At 35.0% G+C, this 22180-nt stretch overlaps 2 protein-coding genes across 2 annotated transcripts in view; both read left to right on the forward strand.

Moving 5' to 3' along the window:
• Positions 1–7835, forward strand: part of heca (hdc homolog, cell cycle regulator) — a 50551-nt gene extending 42716 nt beyond the window's left edge. Inside the window, exons 3-5 of the mRNA XM_090120692.1 lie at positions 5015–5203; positions 6744–6932; positions 7573–7835. Of these exons, the coding sequence (XP_089976818.1) occupies positions 5015–5203; positions 6744–6932; positions 7573–7743 (549 nt within the window). The 3' untranslated portion in view covers positions 7744–7835. The remainder of the gene's footprint in view (positions 1–5014; positions 5204–6743; positions 6933–7572) is intronic.
• A 7-nt stretch (positions 7836–7842) lies between these two features.
• On the forward strand, positions 7843–15614 carry LOC149909092 (uncharacterized). Its single transcript, XM_090120694.1, has one exon. It carries the CDS (start codon positions 7843–7845, stop codon positions 8065–8067), a length of 225 nt encoding a protein of 74 aa, XP_089976820.1. The 3' UTR covers positions 8068–15614.
• Positions 15615–22180: the final 6566 nt, after the last annotated feature.

The following is a 22180-nucleotide window of genomic DNA, read 5'->3' on the forward strand; positions in this document are numbered from 1 at the left end:
CAAAATATTAATATATTTTAAGTCATATACTATTAAAAAGGATATTGAGAATTGTTACTGTCTAATTACATCCAACTGCATGACTATGATAAATCGCTTTGGAGGTATTTAAATTTGAGTGCCTATGTATTATCAAAATAATTATTCCACGAATGACTAAAGCAAAAACCTATTTATATAGGATTACCACTCAGCCTCAGTACCTACTCAGACTAAAAAAGACTAGACGAATTCGTACTAATTAATCTCATTAGCGATAGCTAATTGGCACTAATTCTGATTTCAGAACTTCGCAATCACAGTCAGCTTTGTGGCAACTGCGCTAAGTGTATTTAAACTATTTTAAAGTAAATTATTAAACATCGTTATTTACCCATTGCTCATGAGTCATGAGTAAGTACGCCTTGACCTACATCAATCAGTTTATTTGTTTGTATATTATTTTATGCGTGGACAAAGGAGTTATTTAAAAGCAATAAATAATTGATAAACTTGATTAATTTATTTATCCATCGAGCTGTCTTTCGAGTCGAGTTATTGCGTTAAATCTAAACTTTAAAACCGTCGGATTTATATTTATAAAAACACATGCGAAGCGTAAAGCGAGTAGCCATTATCTAGTAGCACTAATGACATTACTTGAATGGGTAGTACTGACATAACAATACAGTTAACGATAAAACCAAGTTAGGATAAGTAGTTTTCCATGTACTAAGCACCCGTCTCGACTGCGGCTAACATATTATTTTCTTTGTGCAAATTATTTTTTGGTACTAGTCTATGTTTGACACAAAATCGTTATATTTATTTTTGTTAGGGCCGATTTTTCAATGCTTGGATAAAACTTATTCGTCGAATAATGTATAAAACTACCATTTTAAAAACGTATTCTAATTGCCCGTATTTGACAGTTTACGTGACATTTTAATATTATCGTGTAATACTTTATTGGACGGATAAGTTTTATCCAAGAATTGAAAAATCGACCCTTGAGGCAATCAATTTTATTCGTTGTATATTTCTGTAATTGACAGAGCACCACTCAATTGTTCCAGAACAGTTTAATAAAAAATAACAGCGCTATGTTTGTGTCGTGTTTGACAGGGAAACTCATCAAAATCCCATCAAAGACCTCACGCCCACTCGCAACGCGTTTAAGAATTTTTACACCCGTTTGAATGTAAATTCTTGTACATTTTCGTCGTAAAGAGATGAGATAGTTCGTTCTGCACTTCATTTTCCTCTGGGGGAATACATTTCACTATTTCTCAAGCAATAAAACGACAAGATTCCGTCTGCTTAAGCAGGTATTATGTAGAGAATTTTCATACAATTTCCACGTGTAGGTAGGATTATGTGTGAAAAGGTTTCGTTAAATTAAAACGGTTGAACTTCTAACAATGTCGCGGAATTTTGCGATGTGCGAAAAGTGGAATTTTCAGGCCTGATACTAATTTACTTATGTAAATATCAAAATTATGAAGCGTGGAATTTTCGCGCCGAATATGATTAGGTATTTGAAAATTCTTCTGTCAGAATTATGATTAACAAATATTATAAGAAAATATGTACAGAAGGTGCAATTTATTTTCGTCAAGATTAACAAATTATACGTTCTATGAATCTCGAGACGCGGTATATCGACATTACGGGGCTGCCACGTTGCTGGAGTAATAAATGTTTGAGATTTACATAAACCACAATCCTTTGACAGTCGAATACTGATGAGGTGCGGACAAGTTACACGCAAGAGTGATGGCTACGATTGTATAAAGCGTCATTTCTTTAGACAATGCTTTGCATTTGCACGATATTGTATTCAAGGCATTTGTATCATAATTATATCGTCCAAATTGAACTATAGGAACGCTGAATGCATTTTCTGTAACAAAGAGCATTAACACGAAGCTCTCAGACAATAGCAAACATGAAACGGAACGTAACGCAACCGTCAGGATAAATGTATCGAACACCGCAAATACCATCCACTTGCAGACTTATTGTTTGGTATGGCGTTGGTGAAAAATTGCTTTTCGTACGCTGTCCCTCTCGGAGCAGAATATAGCCACGTCTGCAGTATGCTCGACCATCTTTAATATCATTTATTGTCAATAAACTCTCTTCCTTCTATACAAAATGGTACCGCTTTGAACTGCATTACATTTCGCCAATATCGCATTCGATATCTTGTTGCGGCTAATTGGATTTGCGGCTAGGTTTCTGCTTTTACATGGCCTTTGCGTTCTCTGCCGAGGGTTCTTTGTATTTAATTTTTATTTGTACGGTACTTACGCCGGCTGCCGACGACGGCGGAATATAATAGGAAACTTTCATTTGCCTAATTAAAAATAAGCCAAGCAGGGGAACAATCTGGATTTATTAAAGTTATTCAACATTAACGTCGGCGACATTTTATATTAAAAGCTCATTTAAAAACAGTCTCAGTAAAGATAGCAAAGACAATGGAAAACGAAGGTTGTCTGTGTGGTGACTGGTGAGTAACTTCCAGTTGTTTATTTTGAGTAAACAAAAGGCTTTATGCACATAATTTTGAGCAATGTATATAGGTTTATGAATAAGACTCTTCTTTCGACATCTTTCGAGGATTAATATTTATCTGTAAAACTTTCAGAAAATTTCTAGAAACAGAATGTTGATTTAACCATTAATCTTAAAAATTGGAGATCACGTGTGTGATTTTCTGCAACATGAAAGTCTTAGGCTGTGTTGATTTAAGTTATATGGAAATATGAGGAACTATTTTCAAGCTAAGAACGAGGCGTCGACAGCCAAGTATGAATATACCTTTATTGAGACCATTTCACTGGCTGCCAAGTTTCTCTACTCTATGTAAATTTAAGTAGGCGTAATTATAGGAAGTAACCATCGCTCGCTCTCGTAACTCGTTAGACATAGCTGTCTGAGCAGACTGCTCATGTTAACTGTCTGTGGAAAGAACTAAACGGTCTTGCATTAAAACACAGACAAGCAGTTACATCACATACGAGAACAAAATGCATGTGTTCGAATGTTTTACGTCGGAACTTTACTGCCACGAATCAGTCGTATAATGTAAAGGCGACGATTGCGAGACGAGTCGTGATCGGATTGAGTAAATAAATAGTCTCCTTTAAAGTGCTCATCAATCTTGCAATATCTGCAGTATGTACACAGTAAATTGTGCAAGTTGTGGCGGTCTTGGTGGGTCGTTGCCCGCGACCTGCAACCTCTCTAAACTTTCCTGAACGCGACACTTAACAATTTAATTGTCACTCATTAGTCCTGAGGCGGCTTCATTCGCACCCTTTTAATTAATGCACAGTGAAATTCATGAAGATTTCACTGTTTTGCGGGTTGTTCGCGCGTGCATTTCGATACGGCTGTATCAATCACGGTCGCCCGTTTCTAGACGAATCAATCACACACGTCCTTTGCAGGCGGTCCTATTAAATCGTTATTTATCATGACATAAAACAACGGGCTGTAGTAATTGCGGCTGTATGCACTTAACATGCATAGTACAGTCAACCTGCATTCTAATTGACTAGAATGTCAATCGAATAAAATAGCAAGGCGACGTTCATTTTAAACTTGGGAAGTTATCAAACGTTAGCTATGCCGGATGGCTGCCCCCGCTCCGTCTCTTGGCAAACTGCAGTGTTCTATACGGCAAATCATATTGAGTTTGTTTGCGTAGGTCATTGCACTTGCTGGGACGTTTTATGTGTTCCTGGTGTCACGACGTCATTCTATTAATAGTATAATAGGAATGCTAACATCGAGCACACTGGAATGCGCAACGTGCTTGCATATTATAACATCCTGCATTACACGTCTAGTGTAGTCTAGTCTACAACATGTTACCGATCAAACGTATTCATGTAACGCATGTTTAACACAACTAAATCATCTGCATCGACTAACAATAGACACGCGATGAGTTGCCGATACAATGCGTAATGAAAATATTTGAGGGTGTACGCGTCATAATATGTTTAATTAAGTTTAGAGCGCAGAAGTAGTAACTCGTTAAACTTTCATTATTATTCGCGTTCACAAATTGTTCGTACGTGAATGAATTTCGCTTCACAATCGATCTCTGCGGCGCTCGTGAGCCTTTGTTTGACTTCGACTCCGAATTCAGCGTAATTGCCTTTCAGCCTTTCATTATTCAACTTTATGCAGTCATTTACTTGGGTTATTACGAAGGGAGAGTTGCTGCGGTAAGTGTCGTGGGTGGACGCATTAATCGTAATATGTAAATGTGGGGAAATGAAATATTGAAATTGCAAGCGTGGTTTTCCTACGAGCTCTAAACAGCCTAGCATTACATTGTTTTCTATTGCGTTACCATTTTATGCGCTGTAACCGCACATTTCTTCCTATTTCCTTTGAGTTAATATATAATATTGATATGGTTTCTTGTCGTTTTAAACGTATCGCGGAACTGGTTGACTGTATGCAAATAAACTATAATTTACTTGAGTGTTGTAAAATAGATAACTAGACAGTTTTCTACAATTACATTAATTATAGATATTTTTGTTATTATTTTAAAAGTAGTGTTGTGAACCATTATTTATACTTCATCACTTAGTATTTAAGTCGTGATTGTTTATTTAAAAGAGCAAGGTTTTCCTGTTGAACATCGCCTCAAGTGTTGCCGTCGAAGATGTAATTTTATCCACACCCGTCTTAGTATTATTTATAATCACATATGTAAATGTGACTTGTTGCCAGCATATTTAACAACATGTATTTAACGACTTACATAAATTATCTTATTTTTATTTTTATGACATATACTTTAAATGATTCTTGAGTTTAATTTTTGAGTTCGCATCTCCAACATGCTAAAGTGCTAAAAGAATTTTCAAATTTTAATAAGTACATAAATTCAAAGCTGTTTTCATTTCTAGCTACAGCTCCTAAGACTGCATACTGTATACTTATCTTCTAAAGAACCTTTAGAACATTTGACACGCAAGAAGCTTTACAAACATTATTGTTACAGATCGAAGACGAGGGTAACCATGGCAACGACGACACCAGGCTCTTCATCCTCTCCACGCTGGCTGGTCAGCACAAGCCGAGGGTGTCCTGCGCGCTATGCAAGGAGACCCTGCACGTGTTCGACCGGTATCCCCTGGTCGATGGGACCTTCTTCCTTAGTCCACGGCAACACACTAGCAGCGCTGTTGAGGTAGGATATGGTTGTTACTAAAACTCGTAAAAGTAAAACTTAGGGAATAGCTATTTCCAAGGATTGTAGAAAACATTAACAACAGTAACACGGCAATGGCATGCTTTATTCGATAACATCTCAAATATTCACGACAAATTGGTTTTCCATAAACTCATTCCAGAAAACTTGCGTAAAATCATTAATTAAAGCTATTTTAATCTTATATATAAAAATGAATCGCAAAATGTGTTGGTAAGCGCATAACTCGAGAACGGCTGAACCGATTTCGATAATTCTTTTTTTATTATATTCCTTGAAGTACGAGGATGGTTTTTACGTAGAGAAAACGTAAATATGTACCACGGGCGAAGCCGGGGCGGACCGCTAGTTACATATATTTATCTACACAATTCATCATTCAACGCTATTCCATCTCCCAAGCTACACATCTACCTCAATGATACACTCGTTAATTAAACATGGGGGGAACAAGACGCGTTTTAAATTGGCGAGCCTCGAAAAGTCTCAAACTTAAATAAGATGTGGCAAAGTTTGTTTTCTACGAAGCGTCCCCCGTGCAATCCATGCGACAAACTTCTCGGCTCGGCGTTGTTTATTCAGCGAATTACAAGAACGAGCTCAAAGATACTTATGTTTGTTTGGAGATGGAATTAGCATTCCCCTCGCATCCATTCGGACTAACCCTTGCACAGGTGACATATTTCAATGGATTATCCCCCTGTAACGATGTATGGAAAGCGAGATGCAATTCTTATAAGATTTCCATGCTAAGATGGAATAACCATGATTTTATAACTGACAACTATTTTTGGCATCAAAAATAGTCCCAAAAAGGATTGACCACCATGCCTATAATAATACCAATAATAATTTTTGCACATTATTTAATGCCTCTCGTTAGTAAATTATACATGGTTTATACTTCTGCGATATTAAAGTAACAGCTTATTGGTTCTTGCATACATGCTTTGAAAAAGTATATTCCCCTAGGTTAAAGGTCGTACGCTTTCCTATGTACGTATGTGTTGCTGCAAGGGACTATTAATTAATTTGCTGTAATTGCAAAATGGCGGATGTATCTTAATTACCAAGATATGAATTACAATATATTTTCAATAGTAACTATTAATAATAGCAACTCAATACTTTAATTAATATCAATTAATTGGTTTTATTTAACACACAGCGCAAAAATATGTTGTTAAAAATAAATAATTAAAAACGTGTATATTTAAAAAAATGTTCTTTTCCAACAAATGACATGATTTTTACATTTTTTAATGTGAACAATAAAAAAATATACTTAATTTTAACTTCGCACTCGAAACTAATTTAAAATCAAATTATAAAAAAAAAGAAATTTATTACAATGTTTATTGATTACAAAATGATAACGAGCTACTTATTATTCCGTAATTTATTTGCTCCTTTTACATTTTTACGTATAAGCGTTTCCTTTCTCATATCTCAACAATTCCTCCAAAAATGTGTACCAAAATAAAATTTCTTCAAATAAAATTGACCCTTATTCCCACAGGTGAAAGTGGAAGGTCGCACGCAATACCTGACCTGCGTGTGCATGGGTTGTCTGGAGCGATGTGACCCAGAGCGCACCATCCGCTGCCGGTTCTGTGGCCAGAAGTGGGACGGCTCATCTTTGGTACTGGGCACTATGTACTCGTATGACATCTTCATGGCCACCCCGTGCTGTGCTGAACGATTGAAGGTGAGGTTTTAATGCCTTATAGAATATTATATGTATGTATCGATAAGACAAATTATCCTGTTACTTGATTTGGCACTTTAACTATTTTTCGTTCAATGTTGTAGATAGTAAATCTCTGATGGTAGTTGTTATATTATTGCCTTCAAATATTGCTAAGACATTTCTATAAGGAGTACTATCATAGACGAAAAATACAATATGTTCTTTGAAACATGTTAGAAAACTCATATCTGCAAAAGACGGCGAATTCGAATAGGATTTAAGCTGCAATTCATAGTACAAAGCGCACCTTGCAAAAGGTAGTATTTTATAATTTAACAAAGCCAAGTCTTTATTTCCTATTCTCCGCTATTGTTATATTTTATTGTGCTTTACAAGAGACTTAAGTAGCTAGGTTAGTTTCCTTTTTCTAGACTTATGATTGATGGATGTTTTATATTATTCATTGTGTTAATGCTATTTAAATTTTAAAATGAAATGTGGAAGTTTGTGAAACATCAACACTTTAAGTGCTCATTTTTTACGATGAAAATAGTTTACAATAGAATGCACATTCATTCACATGGATAGGTATTAATTTGAATTTTATTTTAGTTCAGCGAGTATCAAACGTATAAAATTGTGTGTTTTGTCCCAACAGTGCAACAACTGCTACAAGCCGCTGCTGCACCCGCACCAGCGGCTGAACTACTCGGACTACTCGCACCCGGTGACGTGCCCGCACTGCCGCGTGCTCGACACGCACTTCGTGAAGCCGCTCACGTACTGCTTCACGAAACGGGCCTTCCCGCTGTTCCAGCAGTGGCCATAACACACGGCGGTGCCGGGCCCGTCCCCCGGCACCCCCCCGCGCCGCTCGCCGCGCCGCTCCCCGCCCGCGCCCGCGCTGCGCCCCGTCGTCAACACGAGCATGGCCCGCGCGCCCGAGCCGCAAGAGGATAAGTTCGCCGGGCTGGCCGGCCTCGCGGAGTCGCTGTCGCTGCTCGGGCTGAGCCCGGAGACGCTCGCCATGAGCCTGGGCGAGTCGCTGGCGGAGCGCTACCTGGCGGCGCTGCGCCCCAAGCCCGAGCCGCCGCAGCCCGCGCTACAACTCTTCTCCAACGACTTCATCGACTACCTGAACCAGCTCGCTTGAAGTGCGTGTGACGTGTGTGTGACGACCCGGACGTTCGCCTCGCAGGAGGCCCTAGTGATAATTTTTGTTAAATTAAGTTGGTATTATTGAAAGTAATTTTATGCGTCGGTTTAGATCGTCCTATTGATTTTATTTTAATTTTATTCTGTACTTTGTTGATTGAAATAGATAGATGTTGATTTTATCGAAAATAATATTTACTGATTATTGTGACACCAGAAATTGCATTTTGTTTTTCGTTTTCGGTTCAGTCTCGGATCGGCTATATCTGTTCCTTCTGAAGGACCTAAAGGATTTTTTTGTTTTAAAAATTATTGATTCTTCGATTTCAGTGATACGGTGACCCTATTTGATAGGGCGGTTCGAGTGGTGTGTTATTTAGTTCAATTTAGTTTATTAGTTATGTTTTATTTTAGCAAAATTTTAAACTTTAACTTAAGTGTTATACGATATTTTCGTAGGTTTATTGCAATCTTTATTTTCTCCCACCAAAATGGCACTTTCATCCGAGGGACGTCTCGAAAATGCCAGTTAGGTTATTTTCTTAACGATTTCATTTATTCATTTTCACTTAATTATCGGTAGGGGTTTTAATTGTAAGCGATTGCTGTGTCACCAATAATATGATTAGCTTGTGGATTGTATTACGATTACTCTAAGGTTTATTGTATCGAAGAATTGTTTCGGTTTTTTCTCAATAGCTTCAGTGATAAGCGGACGATAAAATATTAAAAAAGTATTTATTTGGAATCGTGCCATATCAAATAAAAAACGAGTCTCGATGTTTGGATCAGATGTAAGGGTAAGATTGCCGCTCATCACCGAAGTTACCTTCCAAGTTATTTCCTTTTTTGTTATATATTAAAATTTTGCTATGTCTATCTTAGTTTAGATTAAGATTTTCTTATAATTATCATGAATGTCTATTTGTTTATAAGTATAGGTCTTTGGCGTGTAGCGTCGAAGTGAAGCCCATTTACTCATTAAAGTTTAAAGATAAAAATTTTAGATAAGTTTTTGATACATTTGATACTTACTCGCAAAGTGATTAAAAGTGATAAATTTTATAGATGTAGACGTGTGTTAGTGATAGATAAAGTGGTGCGGATAGGTAGGCGCTTACTGTTTACAATGATAGTGAAATGTGAATTCGTTCGCACCGTAGGCAATAATTCTATAAAGACTTGACGATTTTTATAGGTGAAATTTTTTGCATTCTTCTAAAATCAAAACTGCCATTTATCTTTTATAAATATATCACGACGGGGTAAATGCGCACGAGTTTATGCGTAACAACAGAATAATGGACCACAGAACATAAATACTGATATTTTCTACGCAACATTTTGAAATTCCCCTTGTCTATTACAAACGGAACAACTTTTAGAAACCTTTGCCGGTTTACGTGTAAACAGTGTGCATTGCCCTTATTAAGTGTAGATTCTTAAAGGAAATTTATAGAGGACTGTTTGTCCGTTAGTGAAGGCCTCATCATCACTATCATCCGCATCACTGCACATCATCATCATCATCCTTGTCATCTGGCACGGTTTGATTGGCGGCTGGCTGGCTTTGTCTTTCATTGATCGAACGAATAGAGAGAAGTTCTAGAATGTTCGAGAACGTTCCAGAACCTTCTAGAAGGACGTTCTTGAACTTTCTGGCAGGACACAAAGGAAATCGGGTAATAGAACATTTGCTTAAATTTTCATACTCATAGCTGATAATGATATAGGCTTTAGAAGACGTAATTGCTATTTTTATTTAAAGATAAATATGGATTCACAATAATAATAAAAAGTATAACCTTTAATAAGTTGATTGCCTGTTAAGCGATCTATTTGGTACAGTTAATAACAATAAAATTACGTATGAGATCATTTTTCTGTAACAAATGCAATGTTTAATCAATCAAATTATTGAAGATAAAAAGCATTCAATACACTAAAATGTACGTGGAGCTTTGCCAAAGTAATATTTTTCAATCGGTAACTTTACGCAACAAAATGCAATATTTGAACACTATGATTTGAATATTTCAGCAAATAATTTGATATATTTATACATTTACAAATTGTGTTTAAGTTTAATATAACAATATTCCTTGATCTCTCATGAAATCGCGTTGACTTAAATCATAATAAATTAATGGACCATAAAAGCCAGTCAGTCGAGTGTGTTTGTACGTATACCTCTCTTTAATGTTTTTTAAATTTGTATTAACCGCTTATTTATTCTAAGATCCAAAAATATATCTAAAAATCAAAGCACGGTAAAATAGTATTGTAAATAATGCCGTTTATCTTATTGTACACGCAGATGCTTACAAAGTGTTTATTGAGATATATTATTGCGTATTTCTAGTTTAGCCATAAATCGATAGTACATAATATCAACAATATCAAAAATCCCTAATAATTTTAATCAAATCCCCGTAACTGTAATGCCATCTCATATGTTAATCAATTTTAATTTTATCGAAGTTTGCTCGTTCGAATATAGAAATATATTTAAAAGTTTAGTATACATTATATGAATGTATATCAATAATAAAATATTTGAAAAAAAAAGATAAAAAAAATAAATTTTTGAAACGAGCTGTTGTTGGTATATTTAGGAAAATATTAAAAAGAACCAGATCATCTGATGGTGACCATGTACAAATGATAGTGGAATGGCATTACAGTTGCGTTATCTAGAGAAAACACAAATTATAGAATCATATTGTTTAATAGTCAAATACAGAGCCATCTATCTTAGATTATTATAGAACATTTTTACAAAGACTCGTAAAGATGTCGATCCCCTCTTTCCGGTACAAAGTTATAATGTAGTGGTAAATATCCATTATACGATATATCAAAGTCCTCCGAAACATATATATAATCGATTTTTATTATAAACGTTTCGATATTTAAGATCTTATCATTACCTCTTTAGATATAAAATAGAAAATTTTATTAACAACATAGCAGAAAGCTCTAAAGAGAACAGTTAATTCCTTTTTGCATTTCATCTTCTCTATAAGGAAGTTACGTACAATTTATATTATTATTTAAAGATCGAAACAATATATTTCTATATAAAAGTCTAACCGTTTTTTCGATTAAACTTTTCGTCGTATAAGAACATTTATGTTTCCCCTAAATTTATATGAGTTGATTTAATAATATATATTTATTTTAAAGATACTTGAAATGGTTGTACAAGGAGGCTCATAGCAATATTTCATGCAACTCTTCGCAGTCGGAAATTAATCGTAGTATGTGTTTGATTATTCATATTTTAGTGAGTTATTTGTTCAGTTTTAATAAATGTAATTACACAAACGTTGCCAACTTCTTAGTTTATTTGCACATACTTATATTTGTTAAATTTTTGTAATTAATAACAATTTATTTAGACACCTACGTTTGAATTTCGTGTTGAATTTTAATGTGGTGTAATTTAGTGAATTGCTTCAAAGTACAAAGAAACAATTTGTTACTTTTGCAAATTTTATAAATTAAATCAAATACATATTAAGTAACAGATCTAGATAATCTTTACGAAATAGTTGCTGTAAATCCTAAATATAACGCGCAATTGTTTCAACTCACATATACGTGACTCGTTATAATATTTCATTTATATAAATTTTGTTTTTCGTTGGTCGATTTAGGAACAAAAATTGTTACTTAATATAAAAACTATATCTCGTATTTATTTCTTGTATATTTATTTGAATTTTATATTTATTAAAAACCTATTAGAGTAGTATAGTAGCACACAGTACTTAGAAAGATCGTCATAATAATCTCTCGAGTAGTAAGGTCTCGTGTCCCGCTTCTCATCATAGGTTTAATCGTACCTTATTTCTGCGGTAGTTCTCTTAAATTTAAGTATTTCATTCATTAATTAATCGGTGTGAATGAGTCGAGTGGTTGTGGTCATATCTATTCTTAAGTCATCGTCACGTTTTTTCATAATATTAATTATTTCTTAATGATAACCTCGTGCCAAGCGAGTTTTGTTAACATTGTGTACATTCTGGTCATAGGCGCTGCGTGAACGCATCGCAGTTAGGTATTTCAAATAAATTATTATTAATATACCCGGTGTCCCATTTGTAGAATGGTATTACGCGCTTTTCTTCTTTGCTTTGTCACTTGGAAATATAAAGCCCCATTCATAATTAAAATTAAAAGTTCTGGTGATTATGGTTGGTTCCAAATTGTGATAGTCAACAAGACTTGGTCGCGGATAAAGATATGCTAGGTGTAAGCTTTGTGATAAGGAAAATAAGGAACCAGTGGAGAAAATAAGTAATGTTTGTACATTTTAAATGTTTCTAAAAGGGCAGTTATGCATAACCCCAGGCGACAATAGAAATGGTGATTGGAAATCATAAATACCTTTGTTTCACACCCATTTCAGCGTACAGAAACCCCATTAAAGATACAATGCAATATCGAAAACTGCGTCCACTAAGCTCAAAATTACTTCAAACGCATTGGCTGATTCTAGTATACGGCTGTTATTGGTTAGTGAAAGCAAATCAACGTGTTAATTATATTTTGATACTCGATGTTTTCTACACTACGTAGTAAGTAACATGTTAAGGTTTGTATTAACTTTTTAGGTAGGGCTTAACGTCGCGTTCCATTGCATTTATCAATTTAACAATCATCCATATGTCACGTAGTACTTACGTATTTGTGATCGAGTTGAATTTACTTCATTGTAGCAAACGTGAAAGTGATATGCGCAGTAGCCGGTGTCGCGGAAAGGCTTTAGGTCAGTTCCCCGGCTGAATGTTAACCACCACTGCTAACATTCGGTTTTCATTACGGAACGGTCTCGAGATGCACGGACAATCAAATTGGTGATAATCTTACGAATTGGTTAATGATAATAATTAAGTTATTGCGTGGCAATTAGACTAACATTAACTACGTAATGCGCGGGGTGCATCAGGGTATGAGTGTCATAATTTGTAATAGCGTAACTTTTTGTACTTTCGTATGAATAACGAGTAATTTAGAGGTAACATTTTTTTCTAATAATATGTATAAATTCGTAAATTAAACATCAAGTAATATACGTTTTTTACTGAAATCGTAGTTGTAGTATTTTTGTAAGACAAATCGAGCCTCGAAGCTCGTTACGTGTATCACAGCGATAATAGGTATTGTACGACAGCCCGTGAGCGCGATTTTGAGAAGTAATCTCGACTGAAGCTCTTGCTGAACAACGAGGTAATTGAGATTTCTTCTCGATTGAAAACTCACGGAAGCTATGTATTTTTTATTCGTAGATTAGTAAGTCTTCACCTAACGTGCGTTTCTTGTGATCAGATAAGCTTTTCGTGTCTTGTAAGGGTTTCTTTGATGTTTTCACAGTTTATTTTCACACTTAATTGGGATCAAATTATGGATATCTCTGACTGGTGTGAAATTTCAATAAATGAGCGCTTTCTGTTGGTGCATATTTACGTTCTAAAAATATTATGTTTTGAATATAATTAATGTATGTCTGTATGAATGGATAGTTGTCATGTTATCAAAATTTTCCTCACTTTGTGTAGGTTATCTACACGTCGAATGAGACAATTTATAATAACTGTACGATGTTTCCTCGCAAAGATACGAAACATTATAAAAGGTATATTATACCGTATTCTTAAGTACATCATTACATATTATCGTCTAGCGGTTTTTATAACTTATCTCAATATGTGGTCGTGTGGTCTTTTAATATGATCTCTTGTTTAGTTACAATTTTTCTGGAATATGGTTCGATAAAGTGAAGGGTTACGGGGTGAGGAAGCTCAGTAAGGAAACGCCAATCGTTTAGATTTTAAAATTGTTTAAAATTAAGTGCTTGATATAATGTTAAGTCATTTTAAATATTCAATATATTATAGAGGTAACTTATACCATTGAAAAATGATATTATTTTTAGAATGCCTCGATAGGTTTCTGTATATTTTTATACATTCACAAAAGTCGATGCGTACGGAATTGGCACAAAGAAAATGTTACTAAGCAGTTATTATACTTAAGTGAGTAAAGTTCCATTTTGTAACGATTTTAATGATGAAAAACTATTACTTTATAATGATAGTGAGCGTTGTATTGTCTATTTTGTAATGTTGGTAAAGCATGTTTAGTATTTAAGGTTGTTTCAGAAAATTGTAATAAAACTAAGGAGGCAAAAACATGTTATATTTTATACGGATACTGATATTACGCCCGCCCTAGCGGCGGGCTTCGTGTTACTTTACGAATGTAGTGTGTAAGTTTACTCTTTAAAAGAGTTTTCGCAGGTAGTAGTTTTAGTAGGCTTAGTGTTTTTTATACTGGCTTGATGTTGTGACATTTACTATTAATATGATATCGATACGCAGAACTACCGAACGAGCGGCCAACACTGATCAATAGCAGAATGTGTAGTGGGTTTGCGATGGTGGATCCTTACGTTTTTATTTAAGGCATGAGCGGGCAGCAATTCTGCAGTCGTGATCTTTACCAAAGTGTCGCTGTTCGCATGCATATCATTTTAATACGACGCTAGATACGTTTTTGGTACAAAATTTAGCGAAGTTTTTATTCTATTCAATTTATTATATTGTTAGACAATTCTGTGTTGTCAGTTTTGTAGTGGACAGTGCATTTCCAATGAATCTAAGCCGTCTCTAGTCGATTACATCGGCTTACGAACGAATGTTTCGTCCGAGCGAGGACGTCAGTTCGAATTGTCCCATTACAAGTCTGGCGATGGACCTGAATTACTTCAGTTATTTAGCAGAATTATATTATCGTCTAGTGTTTCCGATTATGTTACGTTTTATATTGCTTATATTATATATTATGGATACAATGTTCATTAAGTATTTAATATTCATTTGATGAGGACCTAGTCGATTCTCTATGATATCACATCTCCCAAAGTACAAATTCCTTGTTGTTTAGTCCAATTTTGTTTGACTGTTATTGACTGGAAATTAATTTAGAGAGAGTAAGCCTCGTTCGCGGGCCGTGGAGAAAGTTACGTCTAAGGACTGGCTTTGTATTGAAATTTTCTTTGCCTGCGATGAAGCAACTTAATACAATATGCATAATTATTTTATGGTTTGTACCGCTATCGTCGCCGACAAGGATTATTAAATTATAGAATACATGTGTAGTTAAAATGAATGCATAAGCGTTTGCTGATTCATGTCATATTGTGCCGCCAAGGCGTCAATAACCATATTATGTTAGCAGCTCTTTATTTTAGTTTGATGTTAGTATAATTTTTTAATATTTTACCTTTAGTTAATGCACAATTTGTAACCCGATACTTAGTTATTTTCATTTTTCCACTAATTTTAAGCTTCTTGTTTGTATCATGTAAACTTTGCCCAGCAAAATATCTTTTTTACTTATATTTTGTTATACTTAATCGCCTACTACACATTATCTAAATGAAAAGCTAATTTGCATTGAAATATATTTCAAATGACACTATACCTACGGTAAATACAATAAAACCTTTATAAAAATATAATAAAACTTTTAAAAATACTACGTGTTTTACTTATACCCTTATCCAAATATTCCTTATTTGTATTTGCAGTCCTTATTCCACACATATGCATGATTTTCTACCATCTTGTGAAAATTGTACACAAAACAAACTAAAAATTTACCTACCAAATACTTAAAAATTCAACGATTCATAGGTACTAACAAAGGGAAAAAATACTGTATTCAAATGAATCTCTATCTTTTAGAAGCAAGCCTTACATTTGTAAGCCTTTGGTATCAGTAAATAACTCAAATTGGATAAAGGTCACACAAATATCAAAGCGTAAGTTGAGAACTCGAGTAACTTTAGAACAAAGAAAACTCGATAAAAACCTAAAATTACAGTTGGTAGATGGATTGGATTAAAGATGTCAGAATGAGAATTTAGATTACAATATATTAAAAGTATCGACTTAATTGTAATAAAGAGGCTTAGAACCTAAAATATTTATTTTTAACATTTATTAAAACATATTTACTTATAGTGATAACAGACTTGAGAATATAGGTGGAATGAAGAATAAATTCAATACTGGACCGATTTCAAAAATTCTTTCACCGGCAGATAGGTACATATCTTTAAATAAACAATCTTTGTTGTAATTTATTTTATCAGGGATCAAGCCGGGACGAGTGTGACAATAAAAATTATTACTTTTCTACAGGAGCATGGAAACAATGAAGAAATTCAACATTTGCTTGTGATGTTATAAAACAAAAACCGGCCAAGTGCGAGTCGGACTCGCGCACCGAGGGTTCCGTACAAACCTGCAAGGTTTTTGATGGTTTTCGTAATTTTTCCTTTATCTATGCTATAAGACGTTGCTTCGTACCAAATTTCAAGATTCTGAGTTCACGGGAAGCACCCTGTAGGTTTTGATTCCCTTGCAAGTGTCGAAAATTTGCGGCATAAACGGCTGTATCTTTTGATTGCGTTGGCTTAGAAGTTTGATTTTTTCACAGCTTCAAGGGACCGTAGACCTGAGTAATTGATATAAATTTCAGCTTCATACCTACCTCCACGCGTTCCTGAGAAAATGGGTCTTGACAGACGGACGGACGGACAACAAAGTGAACCTATAAGGGTTCCGTTTTTTCCTTTTGAGGTACGGAACCCTAAAAAAAGAAACGATGGCGGGATATAAATGAAAAAAAAGCGCAGTTAGATTTTTTACCAATTCTTAGTACTTTGTGTATATTCATGTTAACTCATATCTCCCAAATGTGTAACTAATAGGAAATAATGTTCAGGCATATGAAAGCTAAATCTTGAAAAGATCTTTGAAACTCACAGTTGATAACGTTGTCTAATTATTTTCGCATAGAGTACCTATAGACTAATTATTAAGTAATAATAAATAACTGTAGTAATTAATAAATTAACTAATAAGTAATAACTATCAATATAATATCGAACAATAACAATTAACAGTAGGTATAGTAAATCTTGGAGACTAATTTTGGAACACATAATGGTGTGAAAATAGCTTTAGGTGGTACTTTTACTTAAATGAGTAATGTGAGATTCTCGCCGAGTGAAATAAATCGACAAAGGGCCTACGTGACACATTTGATTCTGTAGGCGCAGAGTTCTCAAGACGAATGTATTTTGTATTACCTATATTACTTTCATTTCTACCTCTGAAATCTGAATATAGACATAAAAACATATTATTATCATGAAGATAATATTCTATTTTTCTTGTTTTTCATTAGAATGTACAAACAACTTTGACAAATATCGATAACGATTTGACTAAGAACAGCAAGTAGTAGTAAACAAGTTTTGGAAAACTTTCCGCATTTATTCATAAGGATTTCAATACCTATTGAACAAACGAGTGCGCAGTAAATTTCGTCAAGTGTCCGCTTGAAGGTTATTCAAATTGTGTCTAATCCTACCGCTACAAATTTAGAGATAACATTGAAGTACGGGTTGCTTGAGCAGACTTGTATTTCCCCTGTAAATAGCTGCTTTAGAATTAAATGTACATTGAATTTGCATCGCAGATTTTGAGATTTGGAACGTAATTAGCAAGTGAGATATTATGTTGCGATTGCGACTACGTATTTATGCTTTTTGGTCGTGTCGGGTTTTTGCTGATGGTAATTTTATAAGGAAATCTAAAGTGAAGCGAAACGTCTTTAAGATTAATGTACGATTTGACATAAAAATGCACCATAAAGAGCTACATTTTAAATTCAAATTATATTTTCATAGCACGATATTTTGAAATTTAATAGAAAAAAATATATACCGAATCGAAAATAGAATATGTACAAAAATAATAATTAAATGGTTTATTATAAATCTAAACCTCCTTCTACTTATATAAGTTTACCTACCTACCAATTACCATGTCATCTAGGGTAGTATCTAGGTACCTACAACTAATTTCGTCGTTGGCCTATTTGATCTGTAGTAGATCATATATGCAGTTACATTTAAATTTCAAAAAAGAAAATTTTAATTTATTAGTGTTGCAATTTTCCTAATCAGTCATGATTTAGGGCAGTGTCGTTCGTGGCTAAAGAGCCCGATTCTGGAGCGACAATAACGCCCACAAGTCTTACACTTATATGATGATGTTGTGGAAGGTGATAAATTGTTTAATCTAGTCCGACGATCACGGAGTGCATCGAACCAACTGCGATCATGTGCATTACAACCCTCATGAATAAGACTGCGCCAAGAAGTACGGTTTTGGGCGAGCTTTTCCCAGTCCGGGGGGTTGATCTTGAACGTGGACATGTCACGTTTCACGCTGTCTTTAAAACGTAGCAAGGGTCTTCCGATGCCTCTCTTCGCATGTGCAACCGCACCGAGCATAACTTGTCTCGGCAATCGGGAAGGGTCCATGCGATGGACATGTCCTAGCCAACGCAACCGACGCTGCTTAAGCAGGGCTCTAAGACTGGGCAACTGTGCAATCTCTAGGACTTTTTCATTCGTAATTCGGTCTTTCCATGTTATACGCAGAATACTACGCAGACAGCGCATGTTGAACGCATTCAGCCGATGTTCCTGCTTGGCGTACGAAGTCCAGGTCTCAGCGCCGTATAGGAGAACACTAAGTACTGTAGATCGGTAAACAATCATCTTCGTTTTGGTTTTTAGATGTTTATTCTCCCACACTCTTTCTCGGAGCATCCCAAACATTGCTGCAGCTTTGCCGATGCGACTGTCAATCTCAGCATACATGGAAAGATTGCTCGTAACAGTTGATCCAAGGTAAATAAATTTATCGACTAATTGTAATGGAGTTCCGTCTAGAAGAAATGTTGGTCTATCAGTAAATCCCTGAGCCAAAACAACAGTTTTCTTAGTGTTGATGGACATCGAAAACAAAGTACAAGCGCGAGAAAATTTGTCCAAAATTGTTTGCAATTCCACGACGGAATTTGCAACAAAAGCTGCGTCATCTGCAAATAAAAGCTGGTCCACAAAGAGATCTAGGCGGTGTCGCTTAGATCTAAGTAGAGAGGCGTTAAATAGTTTACCATCGGCTCTGGTGTGCAGATGTATACCTTGCTGGTCATTATTAAATGCAGTTGTTTTTTTACAACTAATTTAGGACCGTAATAAATATGTACATAATTAACGCACATATTGTTTAAATACGTATTGTACAAATTAACATCCTATAGGCCCATAAATAAATTTACAGTTAAATTAATAGTTTTCGCGTCTACATCGCAATCTGCAAGACTGCAATAATTATTACCAGAGGCTCTATTTCAAACACTTCTGACCCAAGATGTCGATTATATGAGATTAATGGTTTTACACCGTAATACTTACATAATTTAACTAGATTTATTGTTGTTAGAATCTTGATAATTAGTGATATTTGTAGTTACACTTTACTATGTTGATATCTGATCGTGGAAAGGTGAAAATAAACAGAAATAAATCTTGGCACTTATCTTATAGAATTAACTGCGATTACGAGTAGGTACCTAGTAGGGTTGTATTTAATTTTGTTAACAAGGATATTTTAAAGTCAATGGGCGTAGTAATGTACCTACCAAGGCAAATATTATATGGTTTTGTTTATAAAAGAGAAATAACAAAGAGAGCCTAAAGTATCGGGCCGCTGTTTGCGGGTTTGCTTAATAATGTTATGGTTTAAATAAATACATAGTACGTACATTGAAAATAATATTCACTACCAATCTCGTTATCCAAATAGGTCTATACTTGGTCTATATTAAAAGCGAAAGGGTCTATCACGTTCGCGCGTAAAACCACCAATAAAACAAAACTATAAATGCGGGGTTAGTTTATAGAAATTTGATAATCATAAAGTGGACGGTATCGGGAGAAGGGACACCTCGGGGTACTTTATCAGGCCCTACAACGCATATAAAAAGAAAAAACAGTTTTTATTGCATCTCGCTACGCGTAACTGCGTACGTTATATGGTTTTATGCATCGCATATTACTACCCGTAGACTGTTTACCAACTTGATTGGATACGTGCTCTTTTTATTTACGCAAAGAATTTATATTTTTAGTGCTCCTAGAATGTTAGAGGCTAATCCTCCCCACGGTCTGTGTTTTCGTTGTTCAATCGAACGTGATATGGGATTTAGGTATTTGTGTTCTGTCCGCGACAGACTCCATTCGAACAGAAGATGGAATGGATTAAATGATTCAGCTATTTTTGAAATGTGAAATAATTGAAATTTCGATAACTTTTCGTTAGATGGATGTTTTTTATAGCCTAACCTAACCTAACTAATATGATTTAGCGTCTTTATTCATAAATGAAATCACTCCATCTCAGATTTAACCGATTCCCTGTCTGGCCAGAATGTCTTCAAGCCTTTACTGAACGTATTTCTTATAATATTTTTATTCAATTGTATTAAGTTGTTGCCCTCACAATATTTGGTTATTCCGTATACACTACACATAGGCATAACAAATGTTTTAATAGCATTGTAATTATTCGTAGAGAAAAAACTTGTGGTACCCGTACATGAGGCAGACATTTCTGCATTTTATTCTTATCTATTTCGTGTATTCGTAAGCTATACGGGCATTCTATGCGGCTGTATAGACCGTTTACTATTGACGTTACTTCGCTATTACATAACTATTTAAAGTCGTGAATGAAATGTACTTAATTGAGAAGTACTTTCTTTCATAGAACCTACGCTAAGGACTATAGAGTATCATATAGGTCAGGGAGCAATAAGGCTTTAAATTCAATCTAATCGAGTGTTAAACACAGCCAGTAAGAAATTTAATAACAATTTCCAGTACATTTCCTAGTTATTATCGGGCAACACACATCAACTATTAAGCTTTTACGTCCATGTAAAATATATCCCGGCCGCACTTTCGACCACGGGCCGTGTTTATGATGCGTAACAAGCAATAAAAATGAGGTCCCATCGTTTTGCGATCCAACACGGCCTACTGTCTCCTGATGAACCCCTAGTACTTTATTTGTCTATAAACTTTTTATGTCCTACGCACATATCCGATCTTAAGGTGCCTGGTCAGCGAACGTAAACACTCGTAAAGCCGGTGGACGGTGTAAAATTGTGTATTTACTTTGATCTCCCGAAGTATGGCCACGCTCTTAGCACCTATCGAATGTCTTTTACATTTTTTATCAACATAGAAATGTGAATAAACATTCGAATCACATATGTAATGGGCACGAACCATGTTTTTAAGAGTGAATCAAATACAATCTGGCACCATTAAATCATTAATATTCTTTTCCCTATGCATAAATTATAAAGCATTCCCTTAGATTATTATCTAAAGCAGATGATTTATTAACAGATAAAGCGAAAGTATTCTTTATTGCTCGAATACCCTTTTATTTTTTTAATTACAAAGATTCGGACACAGCAGAGGGTTGTCAGCCCCCGTCGCGCTGACGAAATTAGCAAAGTCGGAAGAAATTAAAAAAGAAATCAGGCACAATCTCATTCGAAAGTTTTAATTACGTTTATAAAGCCATCAGGAAATTCGGCTCTAATTAATTTACAAAGGTTTATTTGCTGACAATACGGAGGTTGCGTTAATTCTAAATCTTTTTCTTGATAAATTTTATTTTTAAGATAAAGGAAAATGAAGATTTTTTTCTATACAATAGAACCACTATAGCGACCCATGCATGGTAATAAATTTTTAATATGTTATTTTACGAGTGAACATGTATGTTTACAAAGCATGTATGTTGTTAAAGTTCATATATCTGAAATACTGTCTTAAACCATGAAACAATATTCTCATTAAATAATGCATCATCAACCACCGAATCTTCCCTCCAAAAACCTGACATAAATGCACACGAAACGACTCCCAAAAAGTGCATAGTAAGGAGTGTGAAATGCGAAAGAGTTGTTTACTCAAGGCAAGAGCCCTTGATTGCACTTCGCACCTCTGCTTTGTTCCTCACGAGGGCTCTCATCTCACCGCTTAAAGTATCCACGTGGTGTCGTCAACTTAACCGTGTGTAATCTTTTGTTTCTGCTGGTTCACTTTTAATGTCTCTTTCAATGCCTTTTGTATGGGGCTTAATAGAGGCGTAATTGCT

Source organism: Colias eurytheme, chromosome 4, assembly GCF_061535395.1.
Source record: "Colias eurytheme isolate Ceu_HAF_F1 chromosome 4, ilColEury1 Martin Lab GWU primary, whole genome shotgun sequence".
NCBI classification, from domain to species: domain Eukaryota; kingdom Metazoa; phylum Arthropoda; class Insecta; order Lepidoptera; family Pieridae; genus Colias; species Colias eurytheme.

Coding starts and splice junctions, on each gene's coding strand:
- LOC149909092 (XM_090120694.1), top strand. CDS start 7,843: ATGGCCCGCGCGCCCGAGCCGCAAGAGGATAAGTTCGCCGGGCTGGCC.